Source organism: Bacillus rossius, chromosome 6, assembly GCF_032445375.1.
Source record: "Bacillus rossius redtenbacheri isolate Brsri chromosome 6, Brsri_v3, whole genome shotgun sequence".
Lineage (NCBI taxonomy): Eukaryota > Metazoa > Arthropoda > Insecta > Phasmatodea > Bacillidae > Bacillus > Bacillus rossius.
In genome coordinates, this window is record NC_086334.1 from 28,660,987 (window position 1) to 28,687,298 (window position 26,312).

General features: G+C 40.1%; 1 protein-coding gene across 1 annotated transcript in view; it reads left to right on the forward strand.

The window, feature by feature from the left end:
* Window positions 1-26,312, forward strand: part of LOC134532939 (sodium- and chloride-dependent GABA transporter ine) — a 71,572-nt gene that overhangs the window by 33,166 nt on the left and 12,094 nt on the right. Inside the window, exons 3-8 of the mRNA XM_063370012.1 lie at window positions 7,627-7,823; window positions 11,357-11,491; window positions 13,064-13,280; window positions 15,475-15,742; window positions 16,863-17,091; window positions 25,724-25,836. Of these exons, the coding sequence (XP_063226082.1) occupies window positions 7,627-7,823; window positions 11,357-11,491; window positions 13,064-13,280; window positions 15,475-15,742; window positions 16,863-17,091; window positions 25,724-25,836 (1,159 nt within the window). The remainder of the gene's footprint in view (window positions 1-7,626; window positions 7,824-11,356; window positions 11,492-13,063; window positions 13,281-15,474; window positions 15,743-16,862; window positions 17,092-25,723; window positions 25,837-26,312) is intronic.

A 26,312-nucleotide genomic window follows, 5' to 3' on the forward strand; every position in this document is an offset into this window, starting at 1 on the left:
AGTCAGCAGGACGAGTCTGTCTCCGTGTGTCCGCTGCGTAACGAAAAAAAATGGCAGCAGCAACGCTTGCCCCGTGGTTGAGGAGCGCAGCGCAGCGCTCAGTAAATATTCCCCCATCGAATGCCCCACTCCTGAGCGTTGCGCTTTCCGTTACTCTCCGGATGATTCGTGCTCCGCCGGCCGCGAAAGAGTTCCACGTGAGAACTCCCGGGCTGGCTGCGAGTGCTCGCCACCTTGCTGAGGCCTACATCGGCGCGCGGTGACGGCGACGCGGAGTATCGCCTGATCCGGGCCGCCTCGCCGCTGTTTCGCAACACCTGGAAATCGCCCTGGAAGGAGAGTGTTCGTTGCTCATGCCGGGCACGCACCCGACGCGCGCCTCGCCCGGACAAAGGCGCGCGCGCGTCTGGACTGCGCCTGGCGAAGCGAGCACCCACGCTCCAGGAACCAAACTGTGGAAACTACCACGAATCAGTCACGATTTTCTGAAGAGCTCTCTCAGGATTCAGCGTAGCTCACGCAGCAAAACATTTAAAAACTGAGAAAGATAGAAACTCTTGCCATTGTTATACCCGTACATTTTAAACTTCATCGTAATTGAATCATCTCTGACTCTTTAAATTATAACTCTAAAAAGTGTTTCAAGTTTTCTCCGCGCTAAATAGTTACCTATATAATTTCCTGATCAAGTATAACAATCATCTCCTTCGGTCTAAACTAAAATTTTGTATTACCGTGTATAAAATTGGTCTGGTAGATGAACCAGAGTGCAGTCTAGCTAAACCGAACATTATTTAATCCGACTTCTGACAGCTATTCCTGCCAACAGATGCACCTGCACCGATTGACGTGTTGAACCGAGCAGTTTCATAATATTTCAACACGTAATCGACTGACAAAAAAAACACTCAGCAAAGATCCAAAAGTGTTGGGATTATTTGGAAGTTAGTGGAGCTGAATATTTAAGGGCGCACCGACAAATGGAAAGCACTTGAAAGCAAACCAAACAGCGGGAAAAGTTGTTCATCCCGTCCCCCCTTGCCCAGGGAGATGGAATTCCGCGTGCGCTCCTGCTGGAGTGTGCGTGTCAACTGACCGCGCGCGCGACAGCGGGGAAGACAACATGGCGGCCGGCGAACTCGCGTCGCCCACGCCTCGTGCCCTCACGCGACCTCTCGCCGCTCGGTTACGTCATCTAAAACTATAACTACATACTAGTGCGAATATCGCACGGTGTTTTTTTGATTGACTTGAATACGTCTTTAAAATTGCTTCCATAGTGGGACGCAATTAAAAAAAAAAGAATGATAACAAATCGGGGGATACAGTTTGGTGTTGCAGCTAGATATCTATCGTCTCCATCCAAAATTTAATTACACCACTGGATAGCTAAAGGATCAAATAATTCGTTACGCTAAGTGAGCACTGTGACGCATTGCGCGCGGTGTAGGGGAAATCGCCGCCATTTTGAGGTCATTTTTTTGCGTTTCAAGATTTCCATTTACTATAATTTTTTATTCGGAGAAGCTACGACGTTCGTTTAAAGTTTCAATCGTCAGCTTTCGTCAAAATCTATCGATTGCGTACATAAAACATTAGTGTAAAATAGTTACAGTGAATATATATACATAAGTATATATGGTGTTAAAATAATATATATATATATATATATATATATATAGGCTATATATAATGTCGGCCTATACGCGTCAAAAAGTGTATTCACGTACAACACACGGCCGTGTCCATGACACAGCCACGCCCTATTTTTTCTTTAATTATCACATGTAATTAAAACGTCAACATAAATTGTGAAATAGTTATTGATTGTGATAGAATGGATTAATTAGAGTACGTATGTGGAGCATACAGCATAGTAGTACTGGTAAAAGTGGGTGTTAACAGCTAATGTGAACGGCACAACGACGACAGCATGGACGAACGCATCAATTGCGACGTTTCGGGAACTGGCATCTGTTCCCGTCATCATCAGACACAAACTAACATTGCAAGAATAATTCTTCAGAAAAGTAAAAATGTTTTGTACAGTTTACAATGACATGTTTTGCTTATACAACTGAAATCGGTTTGTTACTACTTTTTAGAAACAATCCTTAAAACTTACTGAGCTGATTCAAAATTTAACAGTAAAAATTTAACCACGAAATTAATTTACTGTTTAATGGCGTGGAATATATGTAGGCTAATAATTTGTTGTGTCTTTACAGTATGATGAACGCTTCTATCTCTACATTTCAATGTTAAATAAGAGTTGTCAGAATTGTAATGCTAGGATTACAACTTATTTATTAAGTTGTCATTATAACTATAAATTATAACAGGAATTATTGAAGTATAGCCGTGCTATTTTTAAGTTTAATATTTTTAATACTTATGCGCGGTGTAAATTCTGCGGTGCTCACGGAAGCGATATATACGGATGAGTCACACGTGGGTCCGCCATATTTTCGAGATATCTGAGGCTTCCGCAGATGGCAGCGCCGTGGTTGCAGATTTCCGTTCCAGTCGACTTCCGTGCCGTCCGCGCAGGGCCGGCGCGTCCATATAGGCGAACTAGGCAACCTCCTAGGGCGCCAAGTAGCTGGGGGCGGCGCAGCACGACACATAACAGCTGATATAATATGTTTAACGATTATTGAAACTAGATGAAAATGGATTTTTGTAACAGTTTTGAATGTTTATATTGATATAAGTAATCATTTAAAGTCCACGGTGACCTGTTTATGATTTGTAATAAGTAAAAAAGTAAAAAAAAAAAAACACAAGCCTGCTTACATTTGATTGTTGACAAAATTTTAGGCTTACGTGATGTATTTTGAGGCAAGGAAATTTTTTTTTGGGGTGTCCGGCGGGGAAGGGGGGAGGGTGCATTAAGGTTTTTTCGCTTTAGGGCGCCAATTTACCTTGCACCGGCCCTGCGTCCGCGGAGTGACTGCCGAGAGAGCAGAGACGTTGCACGTGGGGGAGGGGGGAGCGAGGCAGGACGCCGCCGAAGGTAGCCCGAGAGCAGCGCCGGCGCGCACGTCTGTGCGCACGGCGGTGTCGGTTAAGCGCGGTCCGGCCCGACCTCGCGCGTCCCCAAGGTCGACCGACACGATCCATCAGCAGCCGCGCGTCTACCGGGTTAATGGGGCTCGTTGCGCCAGCTCGTTTGCGTGGCCGAGGACACGGCGGGCGGGAGCGAGCGCGCGGCATGACAAGTGCTCGTCCAATTACCTACGCGCGTTAGAGTTCATACTTACGTGCCGTGATAAAAAAAAAAAAAAAAAGTGCGTGGAGTCCCTCCGCGCGGAAAAATTGAAACTTCGTAATGTGGAAATGAAAATACGAAGGGGTAGAAATTGATTTTTAGTGAAATCATATTGTATCAAATCAAACTAAAATAAATCATGAAATCATTCAACGATAAAAGCTGTTTATTTGATTAAGCGGACGGGTTCGCCCCAAGGAGAAAATTGATTCGGCGAGACCTCGTGGACATAGAGAAATGACACACACTCGCTCTGTCTCTTTCTATTCCCCCTCCCCAGGAGCGTTAAACGTTTAAAGCAACCTTGTTGGAAGTCGCATTAGAAGTTTCACTTCAAAAAAACTAACTTTAATTTTGAATGCAAATAATTAATATAAATATAATACCAAAACGCTTGGATTGATATTATAAATACTGTTGGTGAAATATAAATTTAATCAAATAAATAAATACTGCGATTTCATATTTATATAAACACGTGTATAAAATTAATTGTTTAATTTAGTAAAATAATCGCGATTAATTAAAATTAATAATGAAAATTAATAAATATGCTGATTTTTTATTTTTAATTTATTAATTTTAATAATTTAGTAAATAATAATGTAATCAATAACAATTAAAATAAATTATACATACCTCAGTTATTAAAATACACTTGAATACGTTTTTAAACACTAACATTCACAACAAATAAATGTTTATAATTATATGGTATGAATCACTAAAATACATGGTTTAAAAGCACACATATAATTATTCTTTGAATGTAGCTCTTTTTTTTCTTTTTTTTTTATTCTGTGAAATTTTCATTGCATGATGCGCGCGCATCGTAACAATTCACTCTTATCATTTTTTTATAAGGTGCCTAAAGAAGTATAACTTCAATAATAATAATAATAATAATGGATACGAAGGAGAAAACTTAACGTGCCTCTTTACATCTTTGCCGGCGATGAAAATACGAAAGTAAAATTATACTATGAAATGTTTCTCACACTTAAAAAAATTGAGCTGCAACGTAGTGTGTCCCCCACCAGCGCATCTTCCGTGTAGTCGCGCTTCACACTGATACGTGGACACTGCCCATATTTTCGCAAGCATTTTAGGGACCAAGATATTTGCGAACATACTGTAGTTCTATCGCACTCCCCTGGTGGATAGAACAGTCTTCAACACGGGGCGCAGCTATTTCCGATTGAATCTCGACCGTATTTTCTGGGGCCTAGTCACTAGCAGTGTTGCCCTCTCCGATCTTGACATGTCAAGAAACATTGTTGCAAACTGACCACAACATTTTGAAAGATTCCAGACAGTTAAATAGTTCCGCCAATGCGCCCGGGTGAGTAAACGGAACGGCCTCGGTGTCCTGTGAGGAAGAAATCAGGCGAGCGCGACCAAACAGCGTCGCGCGTCTCCGGCTCGTGTGTGAGCGCTAACACGTGCAGTAAGGAGGTGCTACTGAGCCCGCAAGTAGATGCATGTGTGTGTGTGCGGAGCAAACACGAGCGGTCCGTGTGGACAAGACCGCGCCTTTTCCAGCCCTTTATCGCCTTCCATCGCGAAGTGAGGACGTACACACATCCCGTATTGCTCTTCTCCACGCGGGACAGTCGTTGGACCGCTAGTTGTTCATTCATCTTTGGGTCGGGGGGGGGGGGGGAGGGGATGCAAACAGTGACACGTGTGTTTATTTACAAATGGGACAAGTTGGTACATGGTGATGGTGGGAACGGATAGTTTGAGGTTTCCTTCGCGTAGTTTACCTTGTGTAGACCTAAGCACTGCCTTATGTCCTTAGTTTATAAGTTCGTATTAATTATATCATACTTGTTTATAGTTCATACTATATATATTATATTAATTGGAACTACGTCACCAGACTGGAAAATTTCGATTCGGCCCATAGTATAAACACAAATAATTACACGCGTTTCTGACAATTGTAGAGATACGCATAGATTTTCCTGTGATATGATATGTATTGGCGTTGGAAGGAAAGGTATAATAATAACTAATGAAGGTTTGATGTATTTGCGTCGTGGGAATGAGATCATACGGTGACGTCCGCCATGTTTCATGCTTGCGACAATCCGACGAGGATCACCGTGCTGTGAAGCGAGTGGCTCAACCACTAACTACCGACGTCTTGTGGTTATTGTTATTATTATTATTATTCGTTTAAAAAAACTCTTCTTTGGCAGTCTAACCCCAAATGGGCGTGTCCTGTGGTCGAAACAATTTGGCTACTGTACAGATTATATTTTCTTTCGTGCGCCTTGCCCACGAAAGTGCTTTTGCATTGGAACCCCATAACATCTGGTTAAATGAACAGATAGTACAAAGCTGCGTGCGCTACGGCGAACAGAGTGTATGTTTTGTAGACATTCATCTTACGTGTAGAAAAGGACAAAGCTGTTCCCGTTTAAGCTTCTGAGTGACGTAACGAAGTGACAACTCTAATTCCTGTCTGTATCTTGAAGCAGTGTAATTATTGCGAAAGTACTTAACATCTCTCCTGCGTACTGTCTTTTTCGCCTCTTTTTTTTAATTTATTTTATTTTTGAACATGGGCATAAACTGTGCACAATTTGGTGACTCCTCATATGTATGTTGCTATCCTGTAAAACGTTCTGCTATTGGAGAACCATCTCTATAGTTCGGGATTGTGCGTAGAGACCCGTCATCACAATTTATTGCTCGAAATAGATAATTAAAATTTTAATTTAAGTTTTTACACTATTCATAAAATTGTGAGCAATTATTTGATTGCGTGCGGTCATACATTCTTTGCAGAATTTGTTTATTGTGTTGAAATATCAATGTAGGCCTATGTATAGTGCATATAGGACTAATTTTTTTTTTTAATACAACGTGACTATAAATTAAAATCACGCTTCTTCCCTCGTTACTTCACACTGTCAACCATTACTGCTGTGTTCATTACATTGGTTTTCTCTAAATGGCCCTTAACTTTCTCATTTACTACTTAAGGAAAAGTCGGTGTCAATAGACATGACAGTATTTGTCTTTTGATCGATGCGTGGAGGATCCAGAATTCATGTTGGACTGCTGTCGCCTGTTGTACCTGCATTTGGCCATAACGATTCCATGCGAAATTTTTCAGTACCTACTTTCTAATTGTAAGTCTACTCCGTCTTCTGGGTGCTTGGTAAATGGGTAATATGTACCAATGCCTTAAAATGTTGCCACCTTTGTTAATTATGTTGAAGTGGTGAGAGAATGCCTCCCTGCGCTTGGTTGTAGTGAAGGTTACAGCTTAAAACCATTTAAAAAAAAAAAAAAAAAAAAAATTGTTTCGTTCTTATACCTATATAACGACCCGATTAAAAGCAAAAAAAGGTTGTAAAGTATACAGTGTGAAAGCTAATTGTTTCATCATATTGTCAAGTAAGTGGTATATTGTAGTGGTTAATCGCATGGTCTGACAATCTGCCGGCCCGGGTTCGATACCAACTAGGATCAATCTTTTTTTACATTTTCATTTTCTTTTATTCCTCACGATATTAAATAATTAATTACAGAAATTAAATATATTTAAACAGTTTAGTTACCTAATTGGTTGATGTTTTGAACAAAATAAACATTTACCAAAATTTTTCCAATTGCTTTTTATTTATTGTCAGAAGAAACTTTTTTTTCCCCATTTTCACTAAAATATGGTTTTATGACAAATCACTGCAGACACGTGGCCAGACGCTGTTCACAACTGTAGAGACTGTTATAAACTGTGGAGAGAAAAAAAAAAAAAGAATGGTAATGGCCGACTATAGGGGATTTGAAACAGCTGCCAGAGCTATGTGCTCTGAAGGCACGAAATACATTAAAAAAAAAAAAAAAAGAAGTAAGTCACACTCGACGGTAAATACAATTCAAAAATTGTATCTCATTTTAAATATATACATTTAACCAGGGGCGCAACAACTAAATTTCCAAAGGGGGGGCAATATACCTTTTTATAAAGAATAATCGATCCCCCCTATTGAAGCGGGGGGGTTCGGGAGGTCCTCCCCCGGGAAAATTTGTATTTCAAGGTGGAAAATGGTGCTATTTAAGCAGTTTTATTATCTAAAAGTTGATTACACAGCACTTTCTTTGCCCCCGTTTGCCCCCACTTCAAGGTTTCAGAAGGGGGGGGGGGCAAAATACCCTTGCCCCCCCCCCCTTGTTGTTGCGCCCCTGCATTTAACTGTTTAAATATGTGTGATTCCTGTCATTAACGCGCGTCCAAAGGTCAGTGGCCGTTACCTGAAGCTGGCCTGGGAAGGGATGTTGGGGTAAGGGGTTGTTGCGGGGGTGTTCGGCGTGACCCCGGGGGCCGGACCTGCCCGCAGACCCACGGAGCTGGAGCTGAGCTCGGCGAGCAGCGGCAGCACCTACTACGACCCGCTGGACGAGTTCACAGACTACCGCCCGCCGCGCCGCCAGCACTGGGCCAACAAGGCGCAGTTCGTGCTCGCCTGCGTCGGCTACTGCGTGGGGCTCGGCAACGTCTGGCGGTTCCCCTACCTCTGCTACAAGAGCGGCGGAGGCGAGTGTTCCCGCGTCTCACTGGGGCACGCTGCTTACAACTTACCGTTATCTTCGTCGGCTTGCGGGTGTTGAGTTCACTTACTTTGGGCGTGAATCCACAAGAAGTGTCTTGGTATATCAGTAAAACCTCAAAAAACGTGTAAAGACTACTTGCAAGAACACTCTAATGTCTTATACGTGTGTGTTTACCCGGTCTCTAAGGAAAAAAACAGAGCTGAAAAGTTTAAATACGGCGTAGGTTATGTGAAGATCTGGTTATCTTAAATTGCGGAGAACTCTTCGTTTATTTTAGGCGAATTATTCGTTGAAATGTCTGCAAGTTTACTGTAATTTCTGTGTGCAGCTGTAGTCCGACTGGTGTCCCAGTGGCGGGCCCCTGATGTCTTGGAGGATGGCCTTACTGTTGGGCCTCAGGGTGGGGGTATGGAATAGTCCCCAGAGTAAAGGTCGGTTTGTAGACCCTCCCCCAGAATATTTGAAGGATAAAACTCTTTTAAACCACGTTTTTGAGTCAACCTGGAACTGAAATTTCGTCGATGGTTTTGCTAATTTATCTTAATAAATTTTTATATTCTTATAAATATTCGAATGAATTACGTGTGCGTTTTAAAAAAAAATAGGGGCCAGTAGGGGTGTATAGCTAAATAGAAAACATCTTTCGTCTCGTGTGAGTTGGTAATAAAAGGCGCGGTGGCGTCGATCAGCATTCGGGCGAGGTTACTGGGTTCGAGTCCAGCGCGAGAATGCCTGGGCGTCAATTTGTGAAATCTGAAATAGACACAATTCTCACCACAAAATCTCACTCATGAGAAGCTACCGAAGATATGAAAAAAATAATTTATTTTCCCCTTAATGGCTGATGAACCAAATGTTCCGGGTTCGATCTCCGCCTGGCTCGGGGATTTTTCACTTGTGGAAGATTTTCTTCCTCGGTTCAGCCTTGAAGTATGCCCTTGTCACACCGTGGTGATCTCCCAGTGATAGTGTCTGGGGATCCAAACACAGCCTCCCGGCTTATCACACCGGCATCATGGCTGTCGAGAGGAACCAAGGTCCCGGGGGCCAATAATTTTGTGCAGCGTTTCAAAACCCACAGTTTGGAAACTGTTTAAAGACTTTTAAACTGTTAAGGTTACTGTGGCTTTAACCACTGTAAATATAACCTGCGCGTACACTGTTGGAAATTGCAGTAAATTTGCGTACTTTTAAACTCAAATAAACAAAGCTTTCTTTGTAATTTCATATAAATGAATCTTCGTGGAAACTAAGCCGTATTTCGACTTCCGAGTTATATGTTCCTTTCTAAACAAAGGTAAGTGTAAGCACATACTTGAACAAAAGAAGAGTGTTCTTACTGTAGTTTTAACTATTTATGTAATGTTTTGTTAATAAACCGAGAATATTCTTTGGGATTCATGTCCAAAGTAAGTGAACTCGGTGTCCGTAAATTTACGAAGATCCTTGGATAATAATTTTTAACCAGCATTCTTCGTAAATTGAAGGTGAAAAATGTTTGAAGTGTATCGCATCCATTAATTCTGTTATCAATAGACTTGTATGATTAGCAATTGTCGTCTTACCATGAAGATAAAATCACACATTAAAAAATATGAAAACTCAGCCGGATCCCCCTTGTGTTCGGGCCGAGGGGATTTTGAACCCCCCCCCCCCCCCCCAATTCTTCTCAATGGCCCTGCACACCTTCATTTATTTGTGTACATGTCATCTGCTATCCAAACCAAGCTATGCATCACAGAAGTGATGTATGTAATATTGCATACATTACAATTCTGCAGTAAGTTAATCCCACACAACACTCCCTGTATGAGATTAATTAAAGAAGTGTAAAATGATCTTATTGAAAAGTTGTTATTAGCATATCCGAAAATGTTGTTCTGTGTGGGGTGATGGATTCATCAAACGTATTTGCAACATTTTGTGCCATGTGGGGAAACTGTTAAGTGGCAAAGCCCCACTATTTTACGCGCTCATTTGTCCTTGCAACGGCATGGACTACCCACCGTCCAGCCAACATTCGTATCGGTCCGACTGTACACAAACTTTTACTATGTATGTTCACTGAGGGTCGCGTCAAAAAATTTCCTACGGCGGCATATTTCCTGCGTTTCGGATTTTTACCAACTAAGGAGAAGGGGGAAGGCACCCAATAATGACATACAACATGTATGCATTCCGATGTTATGAATATCCGATGTCTTCTTATCGACAAATAAGACCTCGTGAACAAAAAAAAATCCTTAATGTTGCAACTCCCTAGGGTGCGCAGTTTCTGTTGCAAAAGTCTCAGCCGTGAAGATAAAGCGCCTGGGACGTAGGCAACCATTACAAGCACTACTACGACTAAAACGCAGAATTACATTTGGTATTCGCTGGACTTACATGTGTGTTCTGCAGCATGGCGAGCATGTCAGTGTTCATTTGAACTAGTGCATTGTTTGACAGTTCGCCAAGTGTGGGTCCTCAGCAGAGGTACCGCAACCACGCATGTGGGGAGGGAGGGAGGTGCTTGCATTAACACGGTCGGATAATGGATCGATGGAGAAGGTAGTGTGAAGCCAAGAGCGGAGGTCACAGCTGTCTGCGCTATATTCATAACACTTGTATTTTTGTTTTGTTCATAGGAAAGCATTGAGTGGATATATGACCAACATATAGGTGTGACAAAGGTTCGTTTTCTAGTTTTCATTAGCACACACCCCATCTGAACTCATCCAGTATATTTGACCAAAACTGCATGATTCTTCACATACTTAAAAGAGCTAAATGTTGTCTGTTTGTACCTGCCGACAATCAGTCTGTGTGTGATTCCCTGGCAAAGATATTGTAATAGTCCATATGGAGCATATCCTAGTGAAAGTAAAGCCAGACAAATCGAACCATTGCTAGATACCTACAGGCCGGACATTATATCCTCTCAATGCTTTGTGGTAAAACAAAAAAAATGACAATATGGCACAACAGCTTCTTGGCCTCTTGGCTTCACCCCTCCCTTAGTCTAATATCAGGTTTTATGCTGCCTTTGTGTTCCCTGCTGTAACCTCTGCATGCAGGAAGTATTGTCTTTATCCAATACATTGTGTCATTGCTGCTTGGACCTCAGCAACCGTTTTGCCTCGAAACTGAGTCACTTAGGGAGTTGCAACAACAAAGATATTTTGTTCACTAATGGTTAGCCATTTGCCGCATTATATTTCAGGAGTTTTATTGTTTGATAAATTGGTTTGATCATGGTTCAACCACATTTCCCGTTGCACAATTGTGTTTTGAGCGCCTAACAAAGATCATTGGTAACTTTGAGATGAACCAACTGACCTGGCTGTTCATAATGTGATGATTTTTGATTGACATAGCATGAGCAGACATGCCTAGAATCTTTACTGACTTAATGGAGGAATTTGTTATCAGACATGTCTGTTAGATAAAATTTTACAAAATTTCAGGGTGTTTATTTGTAGTATTCATGGAGTATGTCATTCTTGGTTAATTTATATATTTTTTGTTCTTTTATAGGTGTTTTCTTGGTGCCATATTTTCTAATTCTGGTGATATGTGGAATCCCTTTGCTGTATATGGAACTGGCAGTGGGCCAATACACAAGAAGAGGTCCCATTGGTGCTCTGGGTCAGATTTGCCCTTTATTTAAAGGTATGACTGTTCGTTAAGACAGAGAGGCAATGTTAAGTTTTCAGCGAATGGGCTGGTGGTGCTATAGATGTGTCCTGAAGAGGAATGGTGTAGTACACCACTTGTATTTAGAACAAACCACATATTTAAAACCTATCACAGTAGTCTCGGGACATATCTCTCAAGGAAAATTTTATTGGATTTGCACATTGTAAAATTGGTAGGTATTGATCCGTTATACCCCAGTACAATGGCATGCATATTAGTGTGGCTTTTAATAAGGCTCTTAGCAGAAATACTTGTGATGCAATGACTATTTTACTGAACAGACAAAAAACAGGGGCCTTCTGTACATAGTATAATCAACTCTATGCAATTTAGAAAACATATGAATCACTGTGAACTAATGTTCTTAAAGAAACCATTTATTAACAGACAGGTTTACAGAAACAAGTTTTGATGCATAGGGTCTACATTTAAAACCCCCTGGGCGATGTAATTTTACATACTTTCTAACATCACTGATGCCAAAAGAGATACGTAACTACACGCAACATAAAAAAGGGCTCTTGAACGCTGAACTGGGGATAAATTACATCTGCTCACCCATAAATTAATACTCCACATATTTGGTGCTAAGAACAGTTCATGAATTTGCATCCACATTTCCTTTCACCGACACAGACTAAACCATGAAACCACAGGGCATTTTGCAGTTATATGTACAGGTTCTGGGAGTGGGATTCTTTGCATATTGCATATAGTGAAGTAACTTTTTTCCAAATGTAACCACGTTTTAAAAGATTTTTGTTTTAAACTTTTCATAAAAATATTTGCCATAGCAGGCCACAAAAAATATTTTGCAAAATTTTTTTATACTGTTGCGATACAATATTAACTAGTAAGCTCAGGCTTATAACCACCAGAGGAAATTACTGAATATTTTGACTTCTGCAAGTGTCCATAACTATATCCTGTGCTCGGTGGCTCCATAAAAGATAATACAAGCTCTGTACCAACTGCAAGCTGTGGTTAACTATTTGAAAAAATTAAGAAAATTGGGATTTCTTTACCACAAATATGCCATTAAATACACTGGTAAACCATTTTGTTTGAAAACACTTGTTGAGAATTTTTGCATAGGAGTTTTATTGCTTCATGAAGTGAGTTAGCCAAACCTGATGTTGGTTTGCACCAAACATTCACAATGACTAATCATACAAACAGAATTTCCAGTGATTTAGAAATTTAGATCATACTCTAACTATTTTCTGGAAATTTTATCATAAGATCTTCTGTGCACCGAACTATGTGACTAAAAATCTTCATTGTAACTTTTGATCTTTATAGTTACCATAATTTAAAGAATTTTCTTTTAATCTGTGCTGAAGTCAAAGTATTTACTTTTGTGATGTTATAGATCACTCTAGTCCCACATTTGTTTGCTCTATCTCAGCTAGACTAGCTTGTTCACTCTACTTGGTTAACTGACTGACACTCGTGAAGCAGTGCTCTGTAAATATGTGTTATCAAGCTGTAGCTGTTTCTGCTTGGTACATTTTCTTATCCCGGAGGTGATTGAATGTTGTGCAGGTGCTGGCCTTGCAAGTGTCGTCATCTCTTTCCTCATGTCGACGTACTACAACGTGATCATAGCGTACACGCTGTACTACTTCTTCACTGCGTTCCGCTCAGACGCCCCGTGGAGCCGCTGCAACAACATCTGGAACACCGAAAACTGCTGGCAGCCCAAGGTGCTCAACATAACCAAGCCAAACAAGTCCAAGACCCCCAGCGAGGAGTTCTACGAGTATGGCTCCTTTTCGTTTATGGCATTTATATGTGCTCATTACAGTGTTTTGTGAGGTTCCTTGCAGGAAACTCCAAAGTATTCGGACGTCTGATGCAACACCACTTGGAACATCACTTATAAAAGTCTTACGTTACATATTTCACAGCCTCGACTCATAACACAACAGCGGTTGAATGTCGCAGAATAATTTCTCCCTTAGCCTGGGCCTGTGGAATCCACTGATCAGGTGCTGGGTCCACCCCCTGGGGTGCGTGTGCCTGACCACAAACCCCGGGCACTTTGACTCACGCACAGCACTCACCGAAACTGCTCGCTGGCACCAAACATTTAGGCTTTCTTGCAGCATTTCAATAATTATTTTCATTTTAGTGGTACGGTACATTTGTCAAAATTTATATATATCAATCCAGTTACAAGAAATTTTCATACACTTAACATGTACCTACAAAATATTTACATAACTGAATACAAACACATCACTCAGGGAGTTACATCATTTGATAGCATCCCTGTCTTCATTTCGGTACAAATATATTAGTTATTTGTAGTTAATAATATTTACAGGTACACCTAAAATTGGTAATACATATCTGTCTTATATTATTTATCTTTATTAATTACAATGTAATGTGTTGAATTTTAGCATTAATTTTACTAGTTAAATTTTAATCTGGTGCAGCTAAATAACAGCTGTGAAAATTACTACAAAAATCCATTGGTTATTTAAGAAAAACTGTGATTTTTAACAATTTAATCATGGTATTCTTTAACCTGGTAATATCAGACTTTCTAGACATAAAAAGATTAACAAAACAGATTATATAAAAATACACTTTTGTTGATATTTTTCTTGTTCTTCAGGTCACAAATCTGCAAAATAGGTTTGATGTGTCTCTCCATACCTGTCACATCCTACATCCAGTATAATATATTCAATAATTTAAAACAAAAGCTTAGCATTTTTTTCTGAACTGAGGTAGTACTCGTATTTAAACAATTTTTTTTTTGTTTCATGCTTTCAGTTTTGGATAGATAACTAAATTTTCTGGTAAGTATAATTTAAAATGGTCCAAGTACTATGTAGAGAGAGAGAGAGAGAGAGAGAGAGAGAGAGAGAGAGAGAGAGAGAGAGAGAGAGAGAGAGAGAGAGAGAGAGAGAGAGAGTTAAGAGGATACTAAAGGCGAGGCAACGAGGCAGACTGGCCGGTCCAGCACTCAGGCCAGCGCAGTGGGGGTCCAGGGGAGGCCCCACCTCCCGGACAAGTAGCACTTGTCCATTTGCGGTAATCCGATTAGTTGCAGCACTCTTCTCCCTGTCTCTCGAATGTTCAGCATGTTCCCAGAACCCCATCTGCATAAAATTGGCGTAACTAGAACGCCATTTTTCTTGGAGCTTTGAGTGTTGTCAGAAATTCTGATGATGCAACAGTGCAGAGGGCCACGAGACGTTTCCAGTTCAGGACTTGGCAAGTGTTTAAGATGGAGGCCAGCCTGTGGTAAGCTGAGTGAGAGTGAAGTGACATCAGTCTTAATTAATAGAATGCTGTTACAAAGCAGTTTACAAAAATATACACAATACCATCAATGACAAATTAAGCATCATTGAAACAGTCTTTCGCCTGGCCACAAGCTATTAGCTTGCAGTAAATTTTCTTTGCAATTATCCAAACACTGTAAAACTGGAAATCTCAATGCCATTATGAGATAAAAATTACCTTTAAGTCAAAAATTAATAGGAAGGGAGGATAAAACACAATTTAGAAACAAGTTAAATTTCACAAACTTAATTTTCTCATACTTACATAAATGCGCGGCCTATTTTCACAAGAACCCTGATGGTTTGTCAACAGATGAGTTCTCAGATTACATGCTAACAATTAAAAAGCTACCTGAAGAAGAAGGACAAAGCAAGCTGGCAGCCAGTAGTAAAACAAATCAAGTTTACCTGCGCATGCATGGAGGGGAATTCATCGTTAGGCAACACAAGGAGGAGAAAGTACACAAATACCAAGGGAAGAGGAAAGTCTCGAATTGTCTAGGCCCAGCGGACGATTCAAAATTTCACAGACCACCCATTACTGCCAGCTCATAACAGATAGTACCTGTACATGCAGGTATAATCTGATGGCTCTGAAATGTTTTGGAAGTATTTCCTAGTTCAGTGTTCTGCAGATTTACTGTTGAATTCCAGGCGTAAGGTTCTGCACATCAGCGACGGTATCGACAACTTTGGTGTGATCCGGTGGGAGCTGGCGGCATGTCTGATAGTGGCGTGGGTCCTCGTCTACTTCTCCATGTGGAAGAGCGTGAAGTCGTCTGGCAAAGTCCTCTACTTCACAGCCACGTTCCCCTACGTGCTCATTGTGGCGTTTCTCATACGCGCGCTCACGCTTGAAGGTGCTCAGAGAGGTCTGCAGTACTTCTTCCAGCCCAAGTGGTCTCTTCTTGGCGACTCTAAAGTAAGTTCAGTATTGGTACTTGGTGTTCAACTGTTCAACATCTACTTTACTTTTAAATGATTGTTTTCTTGTTTATTTGAGCAATTATTGGCATACTGTTTCTAATACTTACCGTTCCAATTTAGAAAACAACTTTTAAGCTCAGAAAATTGATTTTTTTTTTTGTAATGCTTCAATTACTTGCTTAAAATGTGTCTGGCATAGCTGGCTACAACAAAAATTAATGATGTTAAACATACCAATCAATAAATTGCAAAGGAAATAAGAAATATTCAAGGAAATAAGAAATATTGTATAACACAATTTTGTAAAATTTTGTCTGCTACATGTTTCATTTAGTTTTTTGTTGCTAATTTTTTAGCTATACTGTAAATTATATTCGGTCCATTTAAGTTTATTTAGCCATGGTTTTGGAAGTGCCTTTAAATTTAGATATATATTAAATAAGTTTGTATAAGTATTTGTGGTTTAAACAATGAATTATAACCGTTATTTTCAATTACCAGTCACCATTATGAAATTAAACATAACAATGACAAAAACATGATTACTCGAGGGACATAAGACCGTTTGTACTGACTCCCGAGTTACGACGTTGCTGCTAGTGTACAATTGACTCAAGCGTGATGTTTAGCCCAGCCTTGCCGTGGGAGGGAAAGGCTATTGATGTACAGATTGGAATCCGAGAAGGTTATTTTGCTTTGTGTTGCGTTATAAGTTATGTATTACTGATATTTACAAGAAGTTATTATATTTGAAGTATATTGATGTGCAGGAGGGTACACAGAATGTAATTTTGGTTAAGGGGGAAGGTTATAAAACCACTTTGACTGCTGTTTGCTTTCAAATTTTTTCCATTTATTGGTAGGAATAATAGATTTTTTAGGATTTTGGTTTAGGGGGGGAAGACATCCCCGTAATATCCCCTCCTGGTTAGAACCAATTCTGTTAGCTCATAAATGAGACAGCTTGGCAGCAAATTTGCTGAATTTAGAAACAGAAATTTAAATTATGATAGATTTGTTCAGACAGAAGCCACCATGTTTCTGAATTTGTATCTGAATTTCCTTGCCACCATTTTCTCAATGAATGATTATTCTTAGTGATGTCCATGTTTCAGGTATGGGTGCATGCAACAGCTCAGAACTTTAATTCCATTGGCATTGCATTTGGTTCTGTAATCTCATTCGCGAGTTACAACCGTTTTGACAACCAGATACTCATAGATACGCTGGCCGTATCATCAATAAATGCAGTGACCAGCCTGCTGGTGGGGATATTTGCTTTTGCAGTTATCGGCAACATAGCAACAGAACAGGGAACATCCATCGAAGATGTTATCTCAGATGGTAAGCACACACTACTATTTTTTTCTTCATGATAATACATATATGTCTTATTTAATCACAAATAAACAGAGACATTTCACACCAGTGGACACAGGTGCATGTGACATCCCTATTAAAATTTAATATACTACAGGCAAAAAAAATCTTCAAAAAATGTTTTTTCTTAATTTTTTTTGTAAAATAACCTATTATGCAAAAATGAATTTTCTTAGAAGTGATTTTTACATAAAGTTTACTACTAGTCAAAACTTACTATTTGAGTTGGTAATGTAGGTTCTTTTCAAGGAGAATGATATCTAATGACTGTGCAGTTTGAATGTAGTCAAAAACGAGAGTGTGTCCAAATTGTGGGAGGAAACAGAAGATAGAAGGACAACACTGTGATGACAGGATTGAACAGGAGAAAATAATCAATGTTTGCTAAAACATTTTTATTTAACAAAAACAAACAAATTATGCTACCAAACATAACTTATCCCCAGAGATGGAGAGGGATTTTTTTGAAATGGGTATGGCCAATTCATAAAATTGGGTCTCCATTAAACCAGAGGTTTCTTTACCAGAAAATTTTTTGAAAACAGTACGCTGTAAATCTTAAAAAACTAATAATTATTCACATACTGTTCCTGTGCTTATGGTTTATACGTACCATTTTATCTACTTCATGATTTACCATGAAGAGACTTTTCATTTTACAAAAAATGTTTTGCAAGTCTCTTTATACATGAAATTTTGATTTTCCTGTTGCTGATTACTGCTTATGTTTAATGCTGGAGGATCAACTAGGGGACAGCTCATGTTAATCATATTGTTATCAGGTAACTGTGACAGAAGAGTTTTACACTGCTTCTCTCTCTTGGCACAGAGATCGCATTTATCTAAAGCCTTATTTTGTAATAAATTTGTAATTTCATAATTTTGGATTTGTCAAGTTTGTTTGGTCACAATATGCTTTCTTTTGTTTATCTATATATTCACTAGAAATATATTCATAAATTAAAACAATATCAACTGTTACAAATTGGTATTAAATTATTATAAATATGCCTTAATTACATTTAAAGTTATCAGTTATCCAGTATTAATCCAGTACGTAACTTACCAATTTAAAATGATAAAATTACATTATTTGTATAAAATATTTCAGTCTATTACAGCTTAAAATTTTTATCCCAGTAACCACATATACTGTTTTTATTTTGTATACATAATAACATTTTTTCCTTGAAAATATAGTCCTTATTGTACAAAAAATAGTCATGGTAGGTACCGTTTTATCAACCAATCTGGTAAATTTAATCATTACCGGACTACCAACCAAGCTGATGTCAATAACTTGAATATTTTAGAGCGGTCAATAAAACACTACCAATTTGTGAGAAAGATAGAGAGATAGCTCTCCAAGGGCTGAAGTAATAAAGTGTTTTTCCTTTTAAACTCCTTGGTGTAACATCTGTAACATCAGATGCTCATCAGAACACCACGAAGAAAACAGCAGTTTGTGCACCAAACCATACGCCTGCTGAGGCTGGCAAATGGCACGGTGTATGCTGGGGCAAGAATAACAGAACAACAAGCGAATAAACTCTCGGTTGCCAGCTTAAGTTGTGCGCTTGATTGATTGATTTTACAAGACAACACCAGTGCACCTAATTATGTTTTACATAAAATGAAGGATAATAAGTGATATTTATGTGGGAATACACACATGCAAAACTTGTGGAGGATGTTCAAATAGTCACTTAACCATTATGAATGCATCATACATGTTCATATGTAATACTGAGGCCTTACTTAAGGCGCTCGAGTTTAAAGTCGGGAGCCGCAGAAGGGTGTACCAACTAAATGCAGTGAGAAGTACAGTCCCTAGGCAAAAAAGAATGACCTGGATAATAATTGAAAACATCACTGCCTGTTTACTATTTAATATTCCTGCTTGGCATCGGCTTGGTACATTAAAATACAGAACCATTTACACAAATCTACAGAAGATCTAGATCTCGCATTAAAGAAAAGGACATCTAATGTAATCACATATTATAAACACTATATTACGGGTAATTTTACAAACATTTAGAAAGGTTAAGTTTTTCCCTAACAGGTCCGTTGATTACACTGCTGGATGACGTAATTGTCTATAAATGTTATTTAGGCACAATTCCCAATATTTTGGTCTAACCGGACTCTCGTTTCGACGTAATTTTGCGAGTCTCACATCCCGCACCACAGCAACGTGATAAGTCTGGCTTGCAGTTTACGTAAATTCTCACGTAGCGTAAAAAGGAGAAGTCGAGTTTATTTCGCCACATTACGATTCAAGAAACTAGCAAGATAATGAATTTGAGTTTATGATCAGTCAAGTCTCTCTGCTCATAGCTTTTCCTTAAAAAACCAACCCGGTGCCCGGTTGTTAATAGCGGTTGCGTCGAGGCTTACTTGTAGTTGCGCAGCATGGTGGACGATAACCCGGGCTGGGCACTGGTCGATGCGTAGGTGAATGGAACAGCCTTTCCATTTTAGCAGCGGCGCAACACGCCTGCACCCGACGAGCCGAAGTCGACTCCACCAGCCGCCAGCACCGTCTCCCAGCTCGCCAGCCGCAGACCGTCGCAGGTTAACGCGTCACCATGACGTCATAAGGCTTCGCGCGCCGCGCGGTGTTGGCTCGCGGAAACACACACAAGCGCAGCGCCGTGAATGTCCGTAATGCTTATGTTTTAATCAATCTTCAGGACGAAAATGAACCAAGTGCCAAACAATCTATCATAACATATGATATAATTAATAACCAAATTAAAAGGATGCGTGGCAAACGCCTCAATATCCCCCCCTTAAAAAAAATTCTAAATTAACACCAAAAACCAAAGAAATTTAGGTAGCTTCGAGCCACTATAAGGCGAGAAAACGGGGAAGCACTCAAAACACGCCATTCAAACAAACGACCTCAAAGAAAAGCAAGAAGAAAAAAGCACACAGTGAGAAAAAACACGCGAAGAAAAACACATGAGAGAGAGAAAAAAAAAACAATGATTAAGACCAAACAATGCTTTGTGCCACTTTCCCGTTTACTCGTTAACAAACAGCAACATAATTCAAAAAAAATCTCTATTCACATGACTAAAAAGGGCAAAAACAATCATTTACTTTGATCGGGTGTGAACCTCTTAAGATGACTAATATGCGCCTTACGTGTCTCAAAACTTTTGTCCACACGCTGCAAAAGAACGGTTACTCCCCCTAAATGCCTTATCACCTTGTAAGGCCCCTGGTAAGAAAACTCTAATTTAGCGGTTTTGTGCAGCGCTTTGTTACTGATGGGAAAACTTTTGCAGAGCACCCAGTCTCCCACCTTAAAAGGATTTTCCAAGCGCCCCTTATTATATTGTTTCGCAACCTTATTCTGAGCGTTCTGGAGATTTTTTATAGCTTCTACCCATTTACCTTCTAATAAACGTGGACTACTGATCGCCCATAATTCCTCTCCTATACCCCAAACATTTAAAAGAGGGTGTGGTATTTTCCGCCCCAGAAATAATTCGGCGGGAGTGAAATGAGTGGCGTCATGTTTAGCCATGTTAAATCCTAAACTCAGCATATCCAAATTTTCATCCCACTGGCGATGGTCTTGATGATGATAAATAGTAAGTGCAATCTTGATATTTTTATTCACTCTTTCTACCAGGTTTGGGCAAGGATAATGCGGGCTGGTGTTGATGTGGCAAATTCCCCAACGAAAACACATGTTCCCAAATATTTGACTATTGAAATAGGCCGCATTGTCAGAAACCACATTCTCAGGTGCTCCAAAAATTTGCCATATTCTTTGCGTAAGAGCCTTGACAATTCTCGCCGCTTTCATGTCAGATAAAGGTAAAAAAAAATTAAATTTAGTGAAACCATCCACAATAATCAAAAGACAATTATTTCCCTCTCGAGATCGAGGCAAAGGACCAAAAATATCTATGAAAACCTTCTCCCAGGGACGCGTGGGCAGAGAAACGGAGTATTTACCCAATTTCGAATTTACGGTTTGTTTACTTAACAGGCAACTTTCACACGTGTTAACATGATTTTGCACATCTCTTTTCATATCCGCCCAATAGACTTCATCTCTCAATTTATGATATGTCTTGTCCACTCCTCCATGACCCCCAAACGCACTATCGTGATAATATTTTAGCACCATAGGCCGTAAGAGCTTAGGAATATAAAGTCTTTTCTCTTTCCCACTTTGTTGATAATATAATCTATGCTTCACTAACACGAAATTCTTATTTTTGCCCTGCAGTAAATCCCGCATTATATTTTGCCCTTCCAAATCTTGTTCTAACACCTCCTCTACTTTGTTGAATAGTTCTGGCTCCACAGTAAAACGCCCACACCTGATTACTTCACTCTCGTCTTCCAAATCCTGTTCACCGCCTTCCTCCTCAAACATCCGCGAAAGGGCATCCGCGACCACATTGTCCTTTCCCTTTACATGAATTATTTTGAACCTAAACCTAGTGAGCCTCATTACCCACCGCCCTATTTTCCCTAGTTGTCTCGGATGCGAAAACAACCAGGTCAAAGCCTGATTATCCGTGTAAAGGTCAAATTCGTCATGCTCTAGATAAGTGTCAAAACGTTCCAAAGCATACACGCAAGCAAGGGCTTCCTTTTCATATGTGCTATAACCTTTTTCATGTCTATTAAGTGTTCTTCCAGCAAACATAATGGGTTGTAGACCCTTGCCAAAATCTTGCAAGAGAACCGCGCCTAACGCGACACTCGAAGCGTCAACCTGCACTACAAATCGCCTCTGGAAATCTGGTAACGCTAACACCGGTGGGTGGGAAATGGCTTTTTTCAAACCGAGAAAAGCGGCCTCCTCTACCTCACCCCAATTAAAAATGACCCCTTTTTTTCTTAAATTATTTAAAGGGTAGCACAAATCCGCATAGTTCTCAATAAAGCGGCTAAAATAGCCCATCATGCCCAAAAATCTCATGATGCCTTTTACATTACGAGGTCTCGCGAAATTTACAATGGCCTCAATTTTGTCAGGGTCCATTACAATTTTTCCTTCCCCAACAATGAAACCCAGGAACCGAATTTTCTTTCTGGCCCAACAAACTTTTTCAGGATTGACTGTTAACCCTGCACCTCGTAATTTTTGCAAAACCCCTTCCACATGTTCCAAGTGTTCCTCGAAAGAATTAGAAAATATACAAATGTCATCCAGAAAACTAATGACATTTTTAAATTGATATTCTTTCAGAATGTAAGATAAGATACGCGATAAGCATTGTGAGCCAAAATTTACCCCGAAAGGCACTCTTTTCCATTGGTACTGTCCCCACGGGGTAACAAAAGCCGTGAACTTCTTGCTACTCTCCTCCAACATGCATTGGTGAAAAGCAGCATTAAGGTCTAACACCGTAAAATATTTCGCTTGCCCCAAATATTGCAGCACCGTTTCCACCTTGGGCAGCGGGAAACCATCTAGTTTTATGCGATCATTCAAGATTCGGTAGTCCAAGACTAAGCGATACTTCCCCGGTGTTTTTTTTTTTACTAAAAAGGCGGGTGAAGCGTACTCTGAACTCGCTTCTTCTATAACATTTTGCTTAAGTAAATCATCTATGATTTCCCGAAAAACTAGCATTTTGGGAGGAGCACATTGATAGGGCACACACCTCACCGGACGTTGATCCATTAATTCAATCCGGTACGGCATCAATTCACATTTTCCCACCTTTTCCGTAATTACATCGGGATAACGAAAACAAATATCCCTGATTTCGTCCTTCTGTTTTTCTGTTAAGTGTTCCTCCACCCCCTTTAAACCTCCGCAACAAACTTCAAATTTATTCTTAGGTGCCTCAAGACTAATTTTGACTTTTTTATCAAACGCGAAGCATAACCTCCTATTCTTACAATCCACTATAGCTCCCGTGCCCTTTAAGAAATCCCATCCTAAAATCAATTCTTCGAGCAGTCCAGGCATTACCCAAAAATCACGTGTCCAGGCAAAATTTCCTATTTTAAAGTGCAAACGTACTTTCAAGGAGATTTTCCGGCTTTTCCCGTCAGCCAAATGTACCTCAAACCCTGGCTCCGTTTTTAAATTTTTTTTTAGTTCAGGATGTCTCGTTATTAACCTACTCAAAAACGCCTGCTGTACAAATGAATTGCTAGCCCCGGTATCAATTAAACCCGAGACTATCTCCTCATAAAAACTTACCCTGACACACATATTACTTCTAGCTTTCAATACCGCCAGACGATGCTTATTTTCAAAACGAAACCAGCTAACCCTTTTTTTTTGTAAACAATTGCGAGACAAATGCCCCCACTTGCCACAAAACCCACACACTCGTCTAACGTTATTCCCCTGACCTTTACTCTGCTTCTTCTCTGCGCATTTAGCGATGAGATGGCTCTCACTGCCACATGCATAGCACTTCTTTCTAATTTTATATTTATTACTTTGATCATATGCTGAAATTTCGGACTTTACACCCACCTTATCAACTTCACTGCACCTATCCACTCTCGTGACATTCAAGTCCGCTTCCCCATTTATCCCCACGCTACTTTCACCCTCTTTTAAAATGTTTGATTTTTCCTCCTCTTCGCATAAATCGGAAACCCAACACACATTATCCACCTCCACCGCCCAATTACTAATATCGAACAAGTTGGTGGGCCTCTCCACAAAGCTACACTCCCTCCTAATGTGGGGATGCAAGTTTTCTAAGACTAACCGTATCCACTCCATTTCCCTCATTTGGACATTAAGGGCCGAACCATGGTCCAAAATGTCATGTACATAACTCAAAGTTTTTTCCCCTTTTCTTTGAAAACGACGGGTTTTCTCTATTATAAGTTCCTCTCTAACTCTACAAGGACATAAATTTTCCCATAACGCCTCCTTGCAATCAACCCAGGACATATGACTCTTATAACGCGCAATGAGTATATCGTAAGCTAAGCCTGTGCAACGCGAAGCAACAGCTAAAATTAAATCGCTCTCCTTGGAAAAATAATTTGCGTTAGCTAGCTTGTCTACGGCCATGCAAAACTCTAATATATCCTCTACATTTGCTGACTGCAGTTTCGGAACGTTTTCTAGTGATCGCAAAGCAAACTTATTTTTTAGAAAATTTGTACTAAGCGAGCCACACCCACTCGCTTCTGCCTGTTCCGTTTGCCACGAAACTCTTTCTCCTTTCAAATGCGCCACAAACTTTTGTCTTAAAACATCTATGCTTTCGTCCGCACTGTGCTCGACTGACGCAGCTTTTAAATTAGTCATTATCTCCTCTTTATGTAATTTATATATCCAAGCCAATGCCATACTGGTGATATAAAAAATCAATAAGTATCTTAAACACCGAAAACTACCGCGTCTGCGACTCTGACTAGCAGAGTGGCGCAGTTTTGAGGCCTTACTTAAGGCGCTCGAGTTTAAAGTCGGGAGCCGCAGAAGGGTGTACCAACTAAATGCAGTGAGAAGTACGGTCCCTAGGCAAAAAAGAATGACCTGGATAATAATTGAAAACATCACTGCCTGTTTACTATTTAATATTCCTGCTTGGCATCGGCTTGGTACATTAAAATACAGAACCATTTACACAAATCTACAGAAGATCTAGATCTCGCATTAAAGAAAAGGACATCTAATGTAATCACATATTATAAACACTATATTACGGGTAATTTTACAAACATTTAGAAAGGTTAAGTTTTTCCCTAACAGGTCCGTTGATTACACTGCTGGATGACGTAATTGTCTATAAATGTTATTTAGGCACAATTCCCAATATTTTGGTCTAACCGGACTCTCGTTTCGACGTAATTTTGCGAGTCTCACATCCCGCACCACAGCAACGTGATAAGTCTGGCTTGCAGTTTACGTAAATTCTCACGTAGCGTAAAAAGGAGAAGTCGAGTTTATTTCGCCACATTACGATTCAAGAAACTAGCAAGATAATGAATTTGAGTTTATGATCAGTCAAGTCTCTCTGCTCATAGCTTTTCCTTAAAAAACCAACCCGGTGCCCGGTTGTTAATAGCGGTTGCGTCGAGGCTTACTTGTAGTTGCGCAGCATGGTGGACGATAACCCGGGCTGGGCACTGGTCGATGCGTAGGTGAATGGAACAGCCTTTCCATTTTAGCAGCGGCGCAACACGCCTGCACCCGACGAGCCGAAGTCGACTCCACCAGCCGCCAGCACCGTCTCCCAGCTCGCCAGCCGCAGACCGTCGCAGGTTAACGCGTCACCATGACGTCATAAGGCTTCGCGCGCCGCGCGGTGTTGGCTCGCGGAAACACACACAAGCGCAGCGCCGTGAATGTCCGTAATGCTTATGTTTTAATCAATCTTCAGGACGAAAATGAACCAAGTGCCAAACAATCTATCATAACATATGATATAATTAATAACCAAATTAAAAGGAGGCGTGGCAAACGCCTCAATACACGCACTGTATTTTCATGCTAGCTCATACATTTCTCAACCTCGCTTGAGCAAAGTTAGCTGCTCTTCATTACATTACTATGTGTTTTTAAATACAATGCTGATATTTAATAAATACTTACTGACTTGTCTTCATAATAAGTGTGTTTGAATTGTTTACTGTGCAGGACCAGGTTTGGTGTTTGTGGTCTACCCACAAGCGATGGCTAAGATGCCAGCATCTCAACTGTGGAGCGTCCTTTTCTTCTTCATGTTGTTGTGTCTGGGAATGAACAGCCAGGCAAGTACTCGCTGATAATCAACTTGTTGCAATTCACACACAGGAAAGTAACTAGACTAGTTTCCACTCAGGAAAAAACTCATTCTGGTGCCCCTTTTCTCTTTTTTTTTTTCAAACCGAACCGAAACCTTTTCTGACAATACCTCATATCACCACCCTATATTAATTTCTTTTTCCAAATATTTTTGATTCAAATTAGATGGTGAAAAAATATATTTGCAGTCTTTTCAGTTTTAATACATCGCAAGTTGGATACTACGCGAAATTCACCAGGTTTTAAGTAGGTACCCTCCATTAAAAAAAAGTTTTTTTTTTATGTATCATGTACTGTATTTCAGTTAAAATATTAATTTGTGGTCATTTTGCACCTCTTCCACTTGGCACCCACTGCATGGCCACTGACCATGCTACCCAGCATCCGAAATAGAGCTGTATTCTCTATCCCCAGCAGGACTGTTGCAACACTCCTGTTCAAT